General features: G+C 39.7%; 1 protein-coding gene and 1 non-coding gene across 2 annotated transcripts in view; both read left to right on the top strand.

The window, feature by feature from the left end:
- The window catches only part of LOC105730961 (ankyrin repeat domain-containing protein 62), an 81,089-nt gene that overhangs the window by 36,010 nt on the left and 23,672 nt on the right, over nucleotides 1-21,407 (top strand). The window contains exons 3-9 of the mRNA XM_064371099.1: nucleotides 3,482-3,596; nucleotides 3,747-3,920; nucleotides 6,476-6,582; nucleotides 7,912-8,049; nucleotides 10,425-10,492; nucleotides 16,545-16,615; nucleotides 18,562-18,725. Coding sequence (XP_064227169.1) covers nucleotides 3,482-3,596; nucleotides 3,747-3,920; nucleotides 6,476-6,582; nucleotides 7,912-8,049; nucleotides 10,425-10,492; nucleotides 16,545-16,615; nucleotides 18,562-18,725 — 837 coding nt within the window. The remainder of the gene's footprint in view (nucleotides 1-3,481; nucleotides 3,597-3,746; nucleotides 3,921-6,475; nucleotides 6,583-7,911; nucleotides 8,050-10,424; nucleotides 10,493-16,544; nucleotides 16,616-18,561; nucleotides 18,726-21,407) is intronic.
- LOC135272642 (U6 spliceosomal RNA) lies at nucleotides 9,304-9,410 on the top strand. Its single transcript, XR_010340648.1, has one exon. It is a non-coding gene; the product is annotated as a U6 spliceosomal RNA (small nuclear RNA).

Genomic DNA, 21,407 nt, shown 5'->3' with positions numbered 1-21,407 from the left:
GTGCCGGGGGGCCTGGGTGTTTGGACAGGGGTAGGGGCCGAGGGGCCTGGGTCTCTAGAAAGGGGTAGGTGCTGGGGGGCCTGGGCCTGGGTACGTGCCGGGGTCCAGGGCCTCTGGACAGGGGCAGATGCTGGGGGCCTGAGTCTCTGGATGGGGGTCGGTGCCGGTGTCCAGGGCCTCTGGACAGAGTAGCCGCCGGGGGCCTGGGTCTCTGGACAGGGGTAGGTGCCGGGGGACCCGGGTCTCTGGAAGGGGCAGGTGCCGAGGGCCTGGGCCTCTGAACGGGGGTACGTGCTGGGGGCCTGAGTCTCTCGACGGGGGTCGGTGCCGGGGTCCAGGGCCTCTGGACAGAGTAGCCGCCGGGGGCTTGGGTCTCTGGACAGGGTTAGGTGCCAGGGGTCCTGGGTCTCTGGACGGGGTAGGTGATGGTGTACTGGGTCTCTGGACAGGGGTAGGTGGCGGGGGTCCTGGGTCTCTGGACGGGGTAGGTGATGGTGTACTGGGTCTCTGGACAGGGGTAGGTGCCGGGGGGCCTGAGTCTCTTGACAGGTGTAGGTGCCGGGGGGCCTGGGTCTCTAGACAGGGGTAGGTGCCAGGGGGCCTGGGTCTGTGGACAGGGGTAGGTGCAGGGATCCTGGGTCTCTGGACAGGACTAGGTGCCGGGGGTCCTGAGTCTGTGGACAGGGGTAGGTGCCGGGGTCCTGGGTCTCTGGACAGGGGTAGGTGCTGGGGGGCCTGGGCCTGGGTAGTTGCCAGGGTCCAGGGCCTCTGGACAAGGGCAGGTGCCGAGGGGCCTGGGTCTCTGGACAAGGTTAGGTGCCGGGGGCCTGGGCCTGGGTAGGTGCCGGGGGGCCTGGGTTTCTGGACAGTGATACGTGCCGGCGTCCAGGGCCTCTGGACAGGGGTAGGTGCCTAGGACCTGGGTCTCCGGACAGGGATAGGTACAAGGGGTCCTGGGTCTCTGGATGGGGTAAGTGCCGGGGGCCTGTGTCTCTGGACAGGGGTAGGTGCCGGGGGGCCTGGGTCTGTGGACAGGGGTAGGTACTGGGGTCCAGGGTTTCTGGACAGGGCTAGTTGCTGGGTGGCCTGGGTCTCTGGACAGGGGTAGGTCCCGGGGAGATTGTGCCTGGGTAGGTGCTGGGGTCCAGGGCCTCTGGACAGAGGCAGGTGGCGGGGCACCTAGGTCTCTTGACAGGAGTAGGTGCCCGGGGGCCTGGGTCTTTGGACAGGGGTAGGTGCCGGTGTCCTGGGTCTCTGGACAGGGGAAGGTGCCGGCGGGGCTGGGTGTCTGGACAGGGGTAGGTGCCGGGGGGCCTAGGTCTCTGGACAGGGGTAGGTGCCGAGGGGCCTGGGTCTCTGGACAGGTGCAGGGACCAGGGTGCCTGGGTATCTGGACAGGGGCAGGTGCCAGGGTCCAGGGCATCTGAACATGTTCAGGTGCCGAGGGCATGTGTCTCTTGACAGGGGCAGATGCGGGAGCACCTATATCTCTGGACAGATGTAGGTGCCTTGGGCCTGGGTCTCTGGACTACTGTAGGTGCCGGGGGGCCTTGGTCTCTGGACAGGGGTAGGTGCTGGGGGGCCTGGGTCTCTGGACAGGGGTAGGTGCCAGAGTCCAGGGCCTCTGGACAGGGGTAGGTGCCGGGGGGCCTGGGTCTCTTGTCAGGGGCAGATCCCAGGTCCAGGGCCCCTGGACAGGGGTAGGTGCCGGGGTCCAGGACAGGGCTAGGTGCCGGGGGGCCTGGGTCTCTGGACAAGGGTAGATGCCAGGGGGCCTGGATCTCTGGACAAGGGTCGGTGCTGGGGTCCAGGGCCCCTGAACAGGGCTAAGTACCGGGGGTCCTGGGTCTCTGGACAGGGGTAGGTGCCGGGTGTCCTGGGTCTCTGGATGGGCGTAGGTGCCAGGGTTACTGGGCCTGGGTAGGTGCCGAGGTCCAGGGCCTCTGGACAGGGGCAGGTGCGGGGGAGGCTGAGTCTCTGGACAAGGGCAGGTGCCGGTGTCCTGGGTCTCTGAACAGGTGTAGGTGCCGGAGTCCTGGGTCTCTGGACAGGGGTAGGTGCTGGGGGGCCTGCATCTCTGGACAGGGATAGGTGCTGGGGGGCTCAGCCTGGGTAGATGCCGGGATCTGGGGCCTCCGGACAGGGGCTGGTGCCGGGGGTCCTGGGTCTCCGGACATGGGTAGGTGCCGGGGGGCTTTGGTCTCTGGATGGTGTAGGTGCCAGGGGACCTGGGTCTCTCGACAGGGGCAGGTGCCGGGGGGCCTGGGTCTCTGGACAGGGGCAGGTGCCGGGGGGCCTTGGTCTCTGGACAGGGGAAGGTTCCGGGGTCCAGGGCCTCCTCACAGGGGCAGGTGCCGGAGGGCCTGGGTCTCTGGACAGGGATAGGTGCCGGGGTCCAGGGCCTCTGGACAGGGCAAGGTGCCAGAGGGCCTGTGTCTCTGGACAAGGGTACGTGCGAGGGAGCCTGGGTCTCTGGACAGGGGCAGGTGCCGGGGTCCTGGGTCTCTCGACAGGTGTAGGTGCCGGGGTCCTGGGTCTCTGGACAGGGGTAGGTGCCGGGGGTCTGCGTCTCTGGACAGGAATAGATGCCGGGGGGCTGAGCCTGGGTAGGTGCCGTGGTCCAGGGCCTCCGGACAGGGACAGGTGCCAGGGTGCCTGGGTCTCCGGATAGGGGTAGGCGTCGGGGGTACTGTGTCTCTGGACAGGCGTAGGTGTTGGGCTCCAGGGCGCATGTACGGGATAGGTGCCTGGGGCCTGGATGTCTGGACAGGGGGGAGGTGCCAGTGGTCCTGGGTCGCTGGACAGAGTAGGTGCCGGGGGCCTGGGTCTCTGGACAGGGGAAGTGCCGGGGTCCAGGGTCTGTGGACAGGGATATGTGCCAGGGGTCCTGTGTCTCTGGACGGGGGTAGGATTATAAGCAGGATTCCAAAGTCAGAAATGTTAAAATGTGACAAAATGAGCTTCTTAGTTGAAATACAGTGATACCTCTAATCCTTAAAACATATTTCAAAGTAGGTATAATTGTAATATTTTACTTAATTAAAATGGTTTTGTAAGTAGTAATGCTTTACGATTATTGAGCGGTTATTTGTGCTGAGAACTGTTGTAAATGCTTTGTATAGATTCTCATGTAAGCATCACACTGGGAGATAGCTACTATTCTCATCTGTATTTTACTAATGAGAAAATTGAGGCTCATAAGGGCTCACTAGCAGTGAATGAGTGACAGAGCTTAAAGTAGGAATCAAGCCCAAATTGAACTGAATCCAAAGGCTAAGCCCTTTCTATGAAGCAACCTGCTCTTTCATTAATGTGGTGGGTAATAATTGCTAACAAAGATTGAACTTTCTTCACAGCAAAGTAACTATTAGTTTTTAAGGCAGAGGGATAACATACTATTTGATGTTTACAGTTAAATGTATCATTGTTTGTTTTGGGATAGTGCACTACAATTGCCTGAAATGTCCTCTCACTCTAATAGGACTGCTCTACATTGGGCATGTGCCCATGGCCATCCAGGAGTGGTAACTCACTTGGTGGCCAGAAAATGCCAGCTTGACCTCACTGACAGTGAAAACAGGACAGCTCTGATCAAGGTATATGGTGTCAACTTTTTCAGCATGGAATGGATTTAATTTAAAATCACAGAATAAAATGAATTAATCTCATTGGAATATAACTAGTTGTTGAATCAGGTGGAAAATTTCCTAGAATTTACAATCTATTTCTTGGTCTAATACTGACAGGCTGTACAATGTCAGAAAGAGGTTTGTGCATCCATCCTCCTGGAACATGGCGCCAATCCAAATATTACAGATATGTACGGCAACACTGCCCTGCACTATGCCATTGACAATGAGAATATATCAATGGCAGGAAAACTGCTTGCATATGGTGCAGATATCGAAGCAAGAAGCCAGGTATAGATCAACCGGTGTTCTTTTCAAAGTATTTCAAGTGTATTTGTTTTACCATTGACGTATGTAAGGGTCAGTTTTCTATATTTGGAAGCTCAAGTACTCCCTAAGTGAAGATATTTTTAAATAATGTAATTATCTAAGATTTTCCTATAAATATGGAAGCTTTTAAAGCACTAGAGGATGCAGCATATGCACTTACAAATATTTGTGAAAACAGAATTTGTGAAAGGTAATACTTTAAAACATTTTTCCACCCAAGTTTTTTTTCCCCTCTGATTAGCATAAGGTGACCCAGAAAAGCAAAATTTGCCCTTAAATCTCAAAGAAAATTAAAGTATTTTACAATCAATATAATCCTTGCTGCTGTTGACAGTTTTTCCCCCAAAAAATAATTTATGTGAGAGCAATTGATTGCTCTTGGTCAAGGGCACAAGAGGGAAAGGTTGGACAGGGTAAAGAACAGCCATCAGAAATATGCATGCTGATTTGGACATTAGGCAATGAGGACAAATACTGAGAAGAGGGTTTTGTCTTTTTTGTTTGTTTCCAGTGTATGTGTCTAGACAAGGTTCTCTTCAGTTTGGGGAATAATAAGTCTTAGTTTGGGAGAGTGAGTTGTAAAATTGCCTCAAGATCAATTTTGGTAGGACTCTGAGGAAACCAGATTGGCATGAATGGGTGCTGATGAAGTAGGAAGCAGTTCAGCAGAGGGAAGAACACATAATTAATGGATATTATTCTATTCTGGCCGAAAGAGTCACTTAGATAAGCATCTAAATTGCCCTCTCAAATCTAGAATATCTTGATGGAAGATGGGAGATGAGGAGTTACAAATAGCAAAATCAAGTTGGATTTTGAGTTTACTAGTCCGTTTCACCCTAGACAGGAAAATTGAATGGTGTGTATAGTGAATGACTCTGTCTCTTACTCTTTCTTCTTTTTGGCCAAATCCCTAAATGATAAAGGGAATTAGTCATTTGGGTGAGAGATGAGACTGAAGTGATTGTCTACTGCACTGGTTCTCAGCTAGAATTGTGCATCACTGTAACCTGGGGACAGTAAAACGAAATCTACAAGTCTCAGCTCTCTCCTGAAGATTTTGATATAGTAAATCTATTAAAGCCTGGAAATGGATGTTTAAGAATATTTCCTTGAAGCTAGGCCTTGTGGTGCATGGCTGTAGTCCCACCTACTTGGGAGGCTGAAGTGGGAGGATTGCTTAAGCCCAGAAGTTGGAGTCTAGCCAGGTTAATAGAGTGAGACTCTGTCTTTAGCAACAGCAGCAGCAGCGGCTACAACCACAAAATTCCTTGATGTTCTGATACACTTCTGGGTAAGAACCAACTGAACAGATAAGTGTAATAGAAATTTCCCTATCTCAAAAACCTAAGAAATTTCTAAAGAGTTCGGAGTTTCATAGGCACTATAAATACTTCCTTTAAATTCCTTCTTTGAATATTAGCTTGACTTTTATCTTTCTCTACCTCTGTGGGTGGGAAGTTCAAACGAATATTATTTGCAACATCTTAATAGCTTACGGAATAATACCTTTTCCTTGACACCATTGAATGTTCACCGCCATTCAGAAGGTCTTTAGAAATTGCTTTGAGATAGTTTTTAATAAGCAGAGGCTGACCCTTTCAGGGTTTTTTGTCTCTTAGTTGTCATTCAGGCGAGTAGGTCAAGAAATCATTGTTATAAGCAGGTTCTCCCATTAGAATAGTAGCAAATTTTTCACCTTTTTTAAAAGTTGAAGCTGTATTATGGACTATCTCAGTAAGTAATTAGATTTGTAGAGTTTTGGCATGGTTAGGATGGCAGTTTTAAACACTGAAAACCATGAAGTTAGTAAGAATACAGATAGGTATTCTTTCAGTAACTTAGTTACAGCAGTCCTGTGAACTAATTATCTATTTTTTAAATGAGTTGGGAAAGTTAAATACAAATAGAATGTAAATGAATGAATGCTGGAAAAGTTCTTGAAGTGGCAATTATGAATCTTAATGGCAATTTTTATTGCATTTTTGGGCTTGAGGTTTTTGGTAAAACATCTGAAACTAAAAGGAAATATTTTACATGCAAGTATTTGCTTTACATACAACTATTTAAAAATACATTCATAGCAAAGATGAAAACACAAGGTCTGAAGTCTAAATGTGCCCCATAGATTTAGTTTAGTTTACCTCCATAAGATGTGTCAGCATGTAAAATTCAGATGACTCATACACAGATCTGGATTTCAGGCTTCTCTTAAAGGATCACATCTGAATTCCCTTGAGCTCATATCACTGTTCAGTATGCTGTGCAGAGGTTACCCCTTTATGTGAGGCATATGTGCTCCAGTCTGCTACTGTGCCTTCCAGGCACCCTAGGAGGGGTATCTGAGAGGGAAGGAACAGCATGTGGGGAAGCACAGTGGAGTGAGAAGGAAGTGATTGCTTTTTATTTACTTTCTACTTCAGACATTTAAGTTCATAGGATCTTACATAAGGTTTTCAGTTCAGTTGAGAAATATGTAATTTTGTGAATTATAAATTGTTTTTGCTGCTTTACAGGGTGAACTTACGTCACTTTTACTTGCCATAAATAGGAAAAAAGAGCGAATGGTGGCATTTTTGTTGAAGAAAAAACCAGATTTAACTGCAATAGATAATTTTCAAAGGTATGATAGTTTTTTTTGTTGTTCATTTTTAAACCTGAGTGTTGTTCTAGAGTGGTAACAGTCACTCATCAGAAATATTAAATTGATAAGATTAACTTATTATTATTGATATAGAGAGAGAAATATCAACACAAATCATCAGGTAAACAATTATTTACACTGGGCAACATAAAAAGTCTGTATTGTAGGATTCATCTTCTCTTATTATGTTGACTGTTGACAGATGAGCTGATATTTTGAGTCATATGATCTTACATTAACTAAAGGGATTTCATATTGGTTTTATTTGTTTTAAAAGTGTGGACTTCAACTTGTAGTTTACTTTGACTCAATATTGAAATTTCTTAACTCTCTTATAGTAGTTTTAACCTCTGCTTCTTACATACTTTTCCTTTAAAAATACTATGTTAAAGATAAATTAGAGTTGAAAATCATTTTGTCTTTTGCATGACTTCGCTTTAGCTTGCTTTCTCTCAAGAATCTTAATGTTAGATTATTCCTGAGTGACTGTTAATTGCTGTTGCAAGATACTGTGGGTTCATTGGGTTTTTTTCTTCTTTTTACTTCTAGCGTATTTTTATGTTATTTTTAATTAGTATGGGCAGAGGGAAAAAAGATAGCTTTAAATGGATAAACTTTTATTTTCATGAATACAAGCCATGGGTGGCTGACAATGAGGAAAAAAAAGGATAAGCTTTAGATTCACCCAAGACTGGGTTTAATTTGTCGCTTTTCTACTTGCTAGATGTGTGACCTTGGGAACATTGCTTATCACTAAGTATGTTTTTCTATGTGAAAAAGAGAAAATAATATCTCTTTCAATGGTGGTTGTTTATGAGTAATGTGTATATTTAATTTAGTGCCTCGCACATGATTATGAGTAGTATTAACTGAAACTATTGTGGCTATTATTAGCATTATTTTTATTGTTTTAAACCTACAGATAGCTCTTACTTACCCCAAGCTGATTTTGAATTACTATATATCAGACTAGGGAAGAAATGGATAATTCATCACTTAAATGTTTAGCTACTTTAGATAAGTGACCTGAGCATAGTATCCTGCTCATCAAAGGACTTTATTTTAGCAACTTCTTCTGTGTCATATCCCAGTGGGACAAGAGGCTTTCTTGTCCCTTCCTTTTGGCTTTGGTTGCAATTTACAAACATGAACCCTTGAGCACCCATGATGCTTCTGTTTATTAGTATATATAATTGGTTAATTCTACATGGTCAGACAAGATATTAAATTGGTAAAGTATATAAATATAGTTTTTAATGTAACTTTGCTAAAGTTCCTAAACATGAAATTATCTCTCTGTTATTTTAGAACAGCCCTCATACTTGCTGCTCGTAATGGATCAACAAGTATAGTCGACCAGCTTCTTCAGCACAATATTGATGTCGTTTTCCAAGATATATCTGGATGGGCAGCGGAAGACTATGCTGTTGCTTATAACTTTCAAGAGTAAGTGTTTAAAAGGCCACTGAACAGTAAATTGAGGCTTAAAATAATTGTAACCATTACATCTTATCCATCAGGTGAGATTTCATAGTTTGGTTCAGATAGGTTTGGAGTGGCCGTGAGTTAGTCCACTTCATCAGCCGGAAATCAAGCATAAGACTAGACTAGTTAGAAGTAGCAATGAGTGCAGGATTCCTTAACTCAAGACTCTTAAAGACTTTTATGCTTAAGGATCCTAATGTTTTCCATTTCATTCCAAGTATAACCCCTGTGCATGGGATAAAATAGTTTCACATCTTTGATTTTTATAATTAGTTATTTGAGTCTTGAAATGTCCAGTTTATCAGAAAATGTTGGACTATCTCCTGGGAGCTGTCTTCTATACCCTCTACCTTGAATTTTTCAAGAACCTAAGAGGTCCCCTAAGTTCAAAGAAGACAATCATGTTTTACAAGTCAGTAGGAGTGGAAAGGGGAGGATATTCTAATTATTCTGTTGTTCCCATGGATTCTGTTAACTGGTTTTTGTCATTGAAACTACTCCTGCAGTCCAGTAAAGATTGACCTTTGCCACAAGAATGCCCCTTCTGATTTAGATCCCTCATTCTTTATAGTAATCTATACATAGGCTTCCAAGTCACAACTTGTAGTTCACATAAATATGCTTATATGCTCGGCCATTGTTTCCAAAGCACCAGTACCCTGCTCTGGCTTCTAGACATCCTAGCTTTACCCACACACATAGTGAGCAAATTGACCCTTCCTCCCATACTCAAAATCTCATGTGGAGCCCACATCCTAGCCTGGAATCCTAGATATTGATGGTAAGTTATTCTTTGAGTCCCTTGTTTGTCTTCTTTCCAGCAAATATTAGTTGGGATAGTTCTAAGCTATTAGAGATGTTCAGATAGTGTTGCAGAAAGATATCAAAGTTTTTTCTTCTTTGCTACCAGATTTTTACCCCAAGCCCCTTTATATCTTATGTAGCAGCTTTTCTTAGATAGCGGAAGGTCCCATGTTATCCTTTCCCAGAGCAGTGGGCACCAACTTGTGGCTGGCCCCTCAAAGAATCTGTTTTCGATAATAAAAATCTCCCAAGCTACTTGCTTCTCTACCTCAAGTTTTTAAAATATCTTCAAATTCTACCTCATAGGAAGCCATTATCAGAATGACTTGAGTCTTAGGTAGGTGAGTTGGACTGAACAGAGCCAAGCTTCATCCATGATTCATCAGCACCCATTTATAAAAGTAGGGCTTTGTGCTTGCTTCAGCAGCACATATACTAAATCTGGAACAATACAGAGAAAGTTAGCATGGCCCCTACATAAGCATGTCACACTAATCTGTGAAACATTCCATATTTCACACAGTTACAAAAAAGGTAATCTGACTAGTTTTCTGGCAAGTTCCCAGAAAACAGTGTGAGTCAGAGCAAAACAGGTGCTAGCCAATAGTGAAATTATGCATTTTCATTACAAAAACATTGTTATAAGGTAATTTATGAAATGAGAATGGAGCTGAGTAACCCATGGTGTGTTGTGTGCGAATATATTGGTAGTATGTATCTCAGAAATGAGAAAATACTCACTTACATTTCCTTCATGAAACTTGAAAAAATTAGAGTTTTTGTCTTCCATGTCAGTTTTAGATGACCATGGAGAGAAAGCATCATCCTAACAAAGATCTGCTGGCTCAGAGTTAAAGTCATGTTATCTATTCTAATGAGACAATCTATTTATTAATAAATTTAGTTACAAACACAAACTATGAAATAATTGAGATGTCCTGAATCATAAGCCACAGATAATAGAACAACTAATAAGCAAAATTAAGGCTTAACAACATTTTCAGAAGATCACAACATTTTAATGTTAAGACATATGGGAAACTACACATTGGGTTTCATTTGTAATTCCAAAATAATTTCAACAATAAAGTTCAAGAATAAATTATTCCTTTGCTTTACTATTTCTCTGAGCACATTAAAATGTTATTTTATTAAACATTTATAACAACCTAGTGAATAAGGTAGCAAAACCTTCATTCTTTAGAAGAAGACATTGAGCCTAAGAGAAGGAACTTGTCCAAGAACAAATACATGTTGGTTACAGAGCTAGGACTTACGAGTCAGATCGTTTTCCATTATGTCAACCTTACATGTTAATTTACTGAGTTTTACTGTCCTCACTTCATGAGTACTTTACTTTTTTCTTCGTTAATTAGAAACTTAATAAGAATTTTGTAGAGCTTAAAAACTAAAAGTATGTGGGATAAAGTTCTGATATTGTTTGATATACTCTAAGAATTTAATGTATTTGGTAAATGTTTTTCATATCAGCATTAAAATACTAATTGTATTTACTACATTTTTATACATAGCATTCGCAGACTAATTTCTGAATATAAAGCAAACAAGAAATGGAAAAGTCTTCAACATAGCAATCCAGGTAAGACTTCTGACAGTGCATTCCTCTCGATGGTCCTATCATAGATAAAAATGTAAGAGGAAGGAAGTGATCACAAAACAGCAGTTTAAAAAAACCACTGTGTAAATTGAATGTATGTTTTTAAATTACTTTCTTGGTAATCTAGATTTCAGACTTATTTAAAAGGTTACTTGTAGGCGATTTTATAATCTCAAGCCATATTATCTGAAAAAACAATTCATTATCTTATTTTCTAAAATTCTAGATGATATTTTTGTGTAAATAAGAAAAAAGATTTTTAAGTTAGTATGTAGTATGTTTTCTTTATAGTCACTTTGATGAATTGGACTTGTAAAATTGGATATTCTAATCTGTAAAATAAATGCTTTGTATTTAGTAAATACATATTACAGCTGATCTTTGAGCAGTGTGGGATTTAGGGGTGTCAGTCACCTATTCACTTTGAAATCTGTGTATAACTTTAAACTCCCCCGTAACTTAATTACTAATGGCTTATCGTTGACTGGAAGCCTTATTGATTATAAAGTCAATTAAGACATATTTGTTGTATCTTAATTATTGTTATATGTGTTATATGCTGTATTGTTAATACAATAAACTAGAGCAAAAGAAACATAAAGAAAATCATAATGAAGAAAGAATATATTTTCATTCAGTGGAAAGTGGATCATCATAAAGCTTTTCATCCTGAGAGTCTTCAAGTTGGCTAGACTGAGGAGGAGGGGGAAGTAGATGGAGATTGATCTTGCTGTCTTAGGTGGCAGAGGCAGAAGGAAATCTGCAGATAATTGGCCCCTGCAGTTCAAACCTTTGTTGTTCAGAGGTCAACTCTGACAGAGTGATTTGTGTCACTGAAAAGGTAACTCTCTTCAAAACCAGAATTTCAATGAGACTTTTCTGGTACCATGAAGAAACATCCATAAGAACTGTACCAATACCAATAGGATATTATTTTTTAAAGATACCTACTATGTGAAGTCAGAAAATAAATTCCTTATTGTGAAGCACAGGTCATGTTACATATTCTTATACCAACAAGGTCTCGCTAGTATTGACTTAATTCCCCGCAAGTGGAAATCAAATGAGATATATATACTTTGTTACCATGAGATTTGTTCCATCTGCTAGTTAATTGTCATAACATCAATTTTGTTAGAAGAAGACACTCTGTTACCATTAGCTAAAATGTTATTATAATAAAACATGGGTAGGATTAAGGTAAGCATGCAGAGTGAGTAGACATTTGCCAGGTAAAGAAACCGAAGAATGATGGTTGACAAAAGGAATATCTAACAAGATTGTATTTTTGGCAGAAGGAACAGCTAACAAGATTGCACATTTCCCAAAAGGAAAAGCAAGTGCAAAAGGTAAGATGCTTGAGGGAACTTCACAGAGTTTATGAGCAGTTAGTACAGTTTTGCTAGTGCAAAAAAAAGTATAATATGAGAGTGGTTGGGATTGATTTGAATATCTAGCTAAGTTAAGCTTAGGAAAGACTTTTTAAACATATTGAAATGAATAGATCTTATCCGTAGGCCATGGAAAAATTCTTAGAGTGCTTGTGACTGCAAACATTAGATGATCTAACTAACAATAGCTGAAACAATGGGAGCCAAAGCTGTTTTGGTGGTTCAGCAATACCATCCTATCTCACTTGTCCCTCTTTCAGCTGTGCTGTTGGCAGTGTTTTGTTGATATCTCCTTTCATGGTTGGCTACTTAGCAACAGCTTCAAACATCACGTTCTCACAAGAGAGTATTAAAGGCTGGAAGGGTTACTTTTTTTCAAGTGTTCCTTTTAGAAAAGGAAGAAAAGTCAGAAACTTGCATTGGACTTCCTGTGACATTTTATTGGCTTGATTACACCAGCTGCTCATTCCTAAACCTGGCACTGGAAAAGCAAATGTAATTACTGTGATTCGCTTAGAATAATTATTTCTCTTTTTGGAGCTTGGAGGGATATTGGATAATGAATATCCAGGTAAACTTGCATTTCTCCAGCAAGAAAGAATAAGGAATGACTACTTGATAGGGAACCAGCAATGTTTGCTGCAGGGATTCACTAGAAATTTTTCAGAAGGGAAGTCACAAGATTTGAGGATTAGGGCATTCTGGTTATTGTATAAAGCAAGGATTGATAAGCTTTTTCTGTAAAGGGCCAGATAGGTAATATTTTAGGCCGTTTAGTCTCTGTCATAGCTACTAAACACTGCCACTGAAGTGTGAAAGCAGGCATAGATAGACTGTGCTCCAAAAAACGTTTATGTACAAAAGCATATGGCAGGCTGGATTTGGCCTATGACCTGTAGTTTGCTGACCCCTCACTTAGAAGGTAGATGAAAGGTAACCACATAGACTGGGAGACAAAGAAAACTTTGGCCATGGTCAAAACTATAGTTTCCTTATCACCAGTCGTTGCACTAGTCTTAATCTACTATGAGATTTTCACCCACCCCAGGTGAAATAATTATAAGAAGCTCAGTTTATTCACTTTAAAATATCTATTTTTTTCTTGCCCTTATTCTCTTTTCATTTTTTTCTTAGTTTTTATTTAGAAAATATTAATAATTGGTAGGGGTTTTTTTCCCTTGTGAAAGACATCAATTTAGAGGCCATGTTTAACTAGAAAATATAAACATTTCTGTTGTGGCAATGAAAATATAAATTCAAGGCAGAAAAGAGGCGGAGTTAATATGGTTTAGTGATTGTTGAAAGTAAAATGTTAGATGGCAGAGAGAAATCTTAGATTATAAGTTTTGAAGTTGTGCACTAACATTTATACTATACTAGAGGAACAGGGAATTTCAGGTAAATAGAGAAGTGTAGGGAAGAAGGAAGACAAATGTGAGTTTAATGGAACAATCATAGAGGATACTTTTTGTAGGTAATTGGATAATAGGTATTTCTAGCTGGAGATGAAATTCTGAGGTAGGAGTTGCCAACATCGAATGATCCTGTTATAATTATTAAGCAAACTCATAGATCTCAATGAGCTGAAGTTGTATAATGACAAGAAAGCCAGTGACAGGACCCTAGGCATAGCAACATTTTCCAAAGGAAAAGGGCGTGGGTAAGGGAGAATGAGCAGTAGCTAGAGAAATGTAGGAGAGGAGTCAGAGGAAGTGGTGTTGCAGAAATTTAAAACGTGAGAATTTCAAGAAGGTAATATCAATTCTAACAATTAAGATTACTAAAAAATAAAATGGATGTAACTTTGAAAAGCTTTTTGGTGGTATCCTTTCCAAAAGAATCATTTTAGAGTTGTAAGGTTTATTATTGATGTGATTCATACTTCTGGTGTTCAAATATGAAAGAACAAATCTACCAAGATCCTACCTAACTTTTTGGTAACTACAGCAGCTATGTACAAGGGGTCAGGGAAAATAATCTAGACTGATGAGTACACGTGCCAACATTTTTCCACAGTTGTCACAACCTAAAGATCATGTGTGAGGAAAAGTATTGTCTTTCTTATCTGCTTGTGGAAAAACTTGATTTATATTCAAGTCCTTGATAAGTTCCTCTGGATATGTTTTGAAGCTTAAATATAGTAGCAGCAACTAAAACCTGCTGTCAGACACATACCCTCTCTTTGTCGTGGAATTATAACACAGCCATGTGTTGACAGTTTCAAGTTTTGAACACAAGTGTAGTTTGCAGACCAGGAATTTGGAGAAACTGACATCTTTTGTATAATATCATGGAGAAAAATATAAGGTGATATGCTGAATATACTATTTCTCAGCATTCTGGTGACATCGGTAAAAAAGCCAGTATTTGGTTCTTTTTCTTAGTGCAATTCCCTCTTCATTTGCGTCTTCTGGTATCTGCACTTCTACTGCTTCCTTTTGAATTTCATCCGTAAAGAAAACACTTTTAGAATACATTTCTAGTGACCATTGATTATGAGCATTTTTTCATGTGTTTGTTGGCCTCATATATGTATTCTTTTGAAAAGTGTTTGTTTATATCCTTTGCCCACTTTTGAATGGGTTTGTTTTTTACTTCTAAATCTGTTTTAGTTCTCTGTGGATTTTGGATATAAGTCCTTTGTCAGATGGGTAGATTGCAAAAATTTTTTCCCATTCTGTTGGTTGCCAGTTCACTCTAATGATTGTTGCTTTTGCTGTGCAGAAGCTCTGGAGTTTACTTAGATACCATTTGTCAATTTTGGCTTTTGTTGCCAATGATTTTGGTGTTTTGGTCATGAAGTCATTGCCTACGCCTATGTCCTGAATGGTTTTGCCTAGGTTTTCTTCTAAGGTTTTTATGGTGTTAGGTCTTATGTTTAAGTATTTAATCCATCTGGAGTTAATTTTAGTGTAAGGTGTCAGAAAGGGGTCCAGTTTCTGCTTTCTGCACATGGCTAGCCAGTTTTCCGAACACCATTTATTAAATAGAGAATCCTTTCCCCATTGCTTGTTTTTCCCCAACAAGCTACCACTGACTTTTTTCACTGAATTGGAAAAAAACCACCTTAAATCAAAGCAGCATGGTACTGCTACCAGGACAGAGATGTAGACCAATGGAACAAAACAGAGGCCTCAGAAATAAAGCCACACATCTATAGCCATCTGATTTTTGACAAGCCTGACAAAAACAATGGGGAAACGATTCCCCATTTAATAAATAGTGTTGGGAAAACTGACTACCCATAGACAGAGAGCTGAAAGTAGATCTGTTCCATACAACTTATACAAAAATTAGGTCCAGATGGGTTAAAAATGTAAACATAGGACCTAACACCATAAAATCCCTCAAAAAAACCTAAGCAATACCATTCAGGACATAGGCATGGGCAAGGGCTTCATTACTAAAACACCAAAAGCAAGGGCAACTAAAGCCAAAATTGACAAATGGGATCTAATTAAACTTAAGAGCTTCTGCACAGCAAAACAACAACAACAACAACAAAAAAACTATGATTAGCGTGAACTCGCAACCAACAGAATGGGAAAAAATTTTTGCAATCTACCAATCTGACAAAGGGCTAATATCCAGAATCTACAAAGAACTTAAACCAATTTACAAGGAAAAAAAAAAAATCAAAAAGTGGGCAAAGGATATGAACAGACAGTTTTCAAAAGAAGACATTTATGCAGCCAACAAACATGAAAAAAGGCTCATCATCACTGGTCAGTAGAGAAATACAAATCAAAACCGTAATGAGATACCATCTCACACCAGTTAGAATGGCAATCATTAAAAAGTCAGGAGACAACAGATGCTGGAGAGGAAGTGAAGAAATAGGAATGCTTTTACACTGCTGTTGGGAGTGTAAATTAGTTCAACCATTGTGGAAGACAGTGTGGTGATTCCTCAAGGATCTAGAAATAGAAATTCCATTTGACCCAGCAATCCCATTACTGGGTACATACCCAAAGGATTATAAATCGTAGTATTATAAAGACAAATGCACGCTATATTCATTGCAGCACTGTTTACGATAGCAACAACTTGGAACCAACCGAAATGCGCATCTATGATAGACTGAGTAAAGAAAATGTGGCACATATACACCATGAAATACTATGCAGCCATAAAAAACGATGAGTTCATGTCCTTTGCAGGGACATGGATGAAGCTGGAAACTATCATTCTTAGCAAACTTACACAAGAACTAAACAACACTGCATGTTCTCCTAAGTGGCTGTTGAACCATGAGAACACATGGACACAGGGAGGGGAACATCACACACTGGGGCCTGTTGGGGGGTTGGGGGCTAGGGGAGGGATAGCAGGGGGTGGAGAAATTGGGGAGGGATAGCATTGGGAGAAATAACTGTAGATGACAGGGTGATGGATGCAGCAAACCACCATGGCACATGTACACCTATGTAACAAACCTGCAGGTTCTGCACATGTACCCCACAACTTAAAGTATAATAAATAAAAAAAGAAGCAAATATTCCACCACAGATTAAGCTTTATTTAAACTCTGATTTTATAAAAGAAAAATAAATGTTTAAGTTTATGTTTATAAAGACTATAGCTTTTATCCAGCTATTCTAAGTAGTTCATTTTAATGAAATACATGGATTTTTTTTGACCAGAACAAGACTTAAAAATGACATCAGAGGGAGAACAAGAAAAGCTTCAAGGATGTGAAAATAACCAGCAACAGGTATGTAAAACTTTAATTTCAAATTTCTGGTTTTCTTTGCTTTCATAACATAGCATATTTCAAATGAAATTACCTTTGAACTGTCCTTTTAGAATCAGTTGATTATAATATTTAATTTTAAACCATTTTACCTGGTTATAAATCTTAAAATATTCTCAGAATGCATAGTGATTTACAGCTAATCTTTTCCCTTCAAAGTAAAGCCCAAAGTTCCTGAATATTGTTTACTTTTCCTTTTTTATAACCTCCTAACTAATAAAGAAACATCAAATACTGAATTATAATTTCAAGCAATCAAAATTATGAACAATAGGGATGGCTGCCAACTTGGGTTCATGTTAAATGAGTAATCTTTGCTGATGGTTCAAAATTTGCAACTTTATATTACTAGTCACTAATACCATGATTAAAAATGTATTCTCCATTGTGATTTTTTTTTTTTTTTTTTTTTTTTTTTTTTTCTGAGACGGAGTTTTGCTCTTGTTACCCAGGCTGGAGCGCAATGGTGCGATCTCGGCTCACCGCAACCTCCGCCTCCTGGGTTCAGGCAATTCTCCTGCCTCAGCCTCCTGAGTAGCTGGGATTACAGGCACGCGCCATCATGCCCAGCTAATTTTTTTTTTTTGTATTTTTAGTAGAGACGGGGTTTCACCATGTTGACCAGGATGGTCTCGATCTCTTGACCTCGTGATCCACCCGCCTCGGCCTCCCAAAGTGCTGGGATTACAGGCGTGAGCCACCGCGCCCGGCCGGGCATGACTTTAATGTGCATTCTTTTTAAACAACGAATTACTCCATCATAAAACTGAACTGTAAATGTTCCTTCTTTGTTAATTGCTTCGATCTTGGCAGGGTAATAGTTACAGTCTGTCCAAGGAGTCAGAACTTCTCCTGCTTTAAAATCAAAGAAATCTTCCTCATCTTTTAGCCCTTCTTTTCTTAGTGCCGGCCTCTCAAGGGGTCGTAATCTATTGCTATCCCAGTAAATCCACTCATCATAATGATGACTCCAGCGCTTAAAATAGACCAACATCTTGCCCTCCTCATAGTCGATTTTTTCAATTCGTGATGGATACTGAGTGCTGACTGTTTTTCTCTATGTTTTCTCATTTGATTTTGGTAATCGTCAAAGGCATAGAAGACATAGTGTACATTTAACAGATGAAAACCATTTTTTTTAAGTAGTGCAGTGCCTCCAAATGAGCACCAATCTCAAAAGTGATTCCAGGGTGATTTGGGGGCTTTTTACTCATCTTGAGATCCTGTTCTTCAGTATTTTCTTTTCACGACTCGCCTTCTCTCTGCACAGCAGCAAGCATCTCATTTTCCAGAACTCTATCCAGCATCTCAGTGGTTTCACTCTGCTTCTTCTGTTGTTTCAAATTTTGGTTCCTGTTTTTCAGCAAGCACCTTCACATTTTTGATATCCTAGCATACAAATGAAAAAAGAAAAATGAAAGACAGTGGGGAAAGCTTATTGCAGAAAGGGGAAATTTTCCTTTCTGTTCCTGAAGCCCCACAATGCCACATTCTCTAAATCTGGCCATTAAGTGTAAACTCCAGGAGGTAAAGATAGAAAGGGACAGATTTCATGGCTTTGTCCTTTTATTTCTCTATTTCTGCTCATCACAAGGGGGTGAAAATTTATATTAGACAGCAAAGAGTGGAGGGAATAAAAGCACAAATTTCAAATGAGACCTTTTTTAAAGTGTGGAAATTTTTGTTTTATTCACTCAGACAGAAATGATTCAGACTTTATATGAATATTGATGAAAAAATCATAACGTAATTTATGCTAATAATTATATAGTGATAAAATTAAATACAAAATATTTTAATGACCATTATCATGACAGAGTCAAGTGATAAAATGAATGAAAACAAAAAAGTTCTTTCTATTAGATAAAATAATGGCAATTGTTATCAGTGTTAAACTTTCATTGAAGGTTGCAGAAAAAATGAAAACATGCAGAAATAAGAAAATGGAAGTGTCAAGAAACCTACATGCCGATTACAGTGACAGTGATGATGATGAATTAATCCAAGAAAGAAGGAGCAGAAAACCTGATAATCATCAATTTCCCAGGCAGAAGAGTGAAGAGTATAATAGGTAAGCCTATAGCAATATTTAATAGTAGCAATATTTAATAATATAAAACATCTTAAGTATAATAAATCTGTGTTAAGGATTTTATATATGTTACATGCTTATATATGTTAAGAATTTTCATTATAGCATCATCATATCACAAAGCTGGAGATAGTCTAAAATCCCATTAATAAGGAAATAGGTAAATCGTCATACCCATTAAATAACGTAGTATGCAACCCTGTTTTTAAAATTAGATTGGATCTATAGTATACTGATTACTTCATCAGTAATGTATATTTAAAACATTTAGTTTGATAACACATCTTAAGTAAATTTTGTCAGAATATGATATTGTAGTATCTTGATACTTGTAATATCTACTGAGTTGCAAAAGGAAACTACATACTACCTTGGCACTTTGCATTACCAACAAAATTGCTAGTTATGGCATTTGTTTCTTGTTCTCAATGCATGAGTGCTCAAATATTGATTCTCACGATAATCTGAATATTGTCAAGGGATTTCACATGGGGATCTATATTCCATGTAAATATTCAGTGTATTGGTAAAACTTGTTAAAATATATCAAAGGATCTTTGATCTACCAAGTCAGTAGTTCACCCAATTTTTTCCTGTAAAGAGTAACTACTTTAGGCTTCGTGAACCAGAAGGTCTCTGACATCTTTCATAGACAATAGATAAATAGGTAGCACTGTGTTCCAAGAAAACTTTACTTACAAAAACAGGCAGTGGGCTGAATTTGGCCCACAAGTACTGATTTGCTGACTCCTATGCTAAAACCAAGGTGCTGCTAATGCAGTGAACCTCCTCTTTTGAGGCACTTTGAATGCATCCCATTATCCTTTCAAAAGATATTTCAGTATGCACAACACCGTATTTTACAACAATGACTTCCTATTATATAATTTATAAAATTCAGTAGACAAAATAAGATTTGAATTTTTACCTTTTTTCATCTTATAGAATTTATTATTTTAATATGTCAGATATTATTAAAATATCTCAGAGTTGAGTGATTTTTCTCAAGTAAGAAATACTGCCCTTTAGTCTTTCTGTGGTCTTTATAAGCATGACCAAAATGATAACCAGCTTTATAATCTAGAAATGTTCAAGGGGTGTTTTAGTTCTATAATTTTATGATGTTATTTAGTACTTTGGTCTGACTTGCCATATATGTCTGGCTTGACATATATATATGTGTGTATGTGTGTGCATGTGTGTGTGTGTGTGTGTGTATAATTTTTAAAAGCTTTTAAGATATTAAAACATACTGTGTAACTAATCATTAATCATTATTAATCATTATGAAATGATTGAAAATATCCTTAAAATTAACCTGTCTGTACTCATGGACTCAAATTTCCTTTCCATTCACTCTTTAACTCACTGCCATAATTTTCACTCTCACCACTCCTCCAAAATTGTTATTCTCAAGGTTGTCACTGATTTTTCACTGTAATACATCTAGCCATAATTCCTTTAGATCTCGCTTTATGTAACTTATCAGCAATACTTGACCCAATGGAAAACTCTCTCCTCTATAACACTTTCTTCACTGGCCCTCAGAATCTCACTCACTCACCTAGATTTTCCTCCTGACTTTCTAGTCCATCGATCTTAGCCTGTTTTGCTTACGTCTCCTCATCTTCTACCTTTTACAGATTGAAGTGACCCAGGGCTCAGTTCTTGAGGTTTTTTCTTGTGACTTTTACTAGCTCGTATATGCTAATGATTTTTAAATTTATACCTCCAGTCCATTTCAGGCCTATTTATCAACCTGTCTACTTGACATCTCTCCTTGATTAACTATTGGGTACAGCAAATTTATCAGGTCCAAAATCTAGCTACAGATGGTCTTCCTCCTACCTGCCCCTCATGTAGTCTTTTGTTGTTCCATTAATCATAACTCTTGTAAATGCTCTGCCCAAAACCCTGCTGTCATCCTTGACTCACACATGCTTTCTCTGTCTCCCTCCCCCAACCCCCACCTCTGACACTCCACAGCTAAGATGTTAGCAGATCTCGTCAGGTCTAACTTCACAATATATCCAAAAACCAGTCACATCTTTCATGTCTAAGCAACTCCACTATCATCTGATCGGCCATCTAGATTAGCATAATAGACTGCTAATTGGTCTTCTGTTTCTCCATGTTTAATCCTGTTTTCATCAATTCTTAACCAGTGAACCTATTAAAACATGTCAGATTATGTCATTCTTTTGGTTAAAAACTTCTAATTGCTTCTCATTTCACTCAAAATACATGCCGAATTTTCTCCTAATACTCAAAAGCCAGCACAGGATCTGACCTCTTATTTTCCTGATTTAAGCTTTTGCCTTTCTAGTCTGGTTTATCCTGGTGTACAGTTTTAAACATTAATACTCACTTAAAGTACATTTGATATGGGTTCATTCTGACAATTTTACCTGGCAATTATATGCTCTTTATGCTCTTTATGGACTCTTTTGGCTCTTTTTAATGAGCTATACTCTCTATATTAATAGTTTTCTAATTAGGGAGAAAAGTCTAGTATTGTGGTCATTCACCATTCTATTACTGGTAATTATGATCATTTCAATCATGGTACAAGGAATCATAGGAGTTGCAAACTTCACTGGTATTTTATCAGGAATAATAAAATATTCGTGTGGTGAATGCAATGGATGTAAAAATTCTTTT

Source organism: Aotus nancymaae, unplaced genomic scaffold, assembly GCF_030222135.1.
Source record: "Aotus nancymaae isolate 86718 unplaced genomic scaffold, 86718_ANA_hifiasm-v0.15.2.pri h1tg000119l, whole genome shotgun sequence".
Classification (NCBI taxonomy): Eukaryota; Metazoa; Chordata; class Mammalia; order Primates; family Aotidae; genus Aotus; species Aotus nancymaae.
This window is presented reverse-complemented; position numbering and strand designations above follow the sequence as displayed.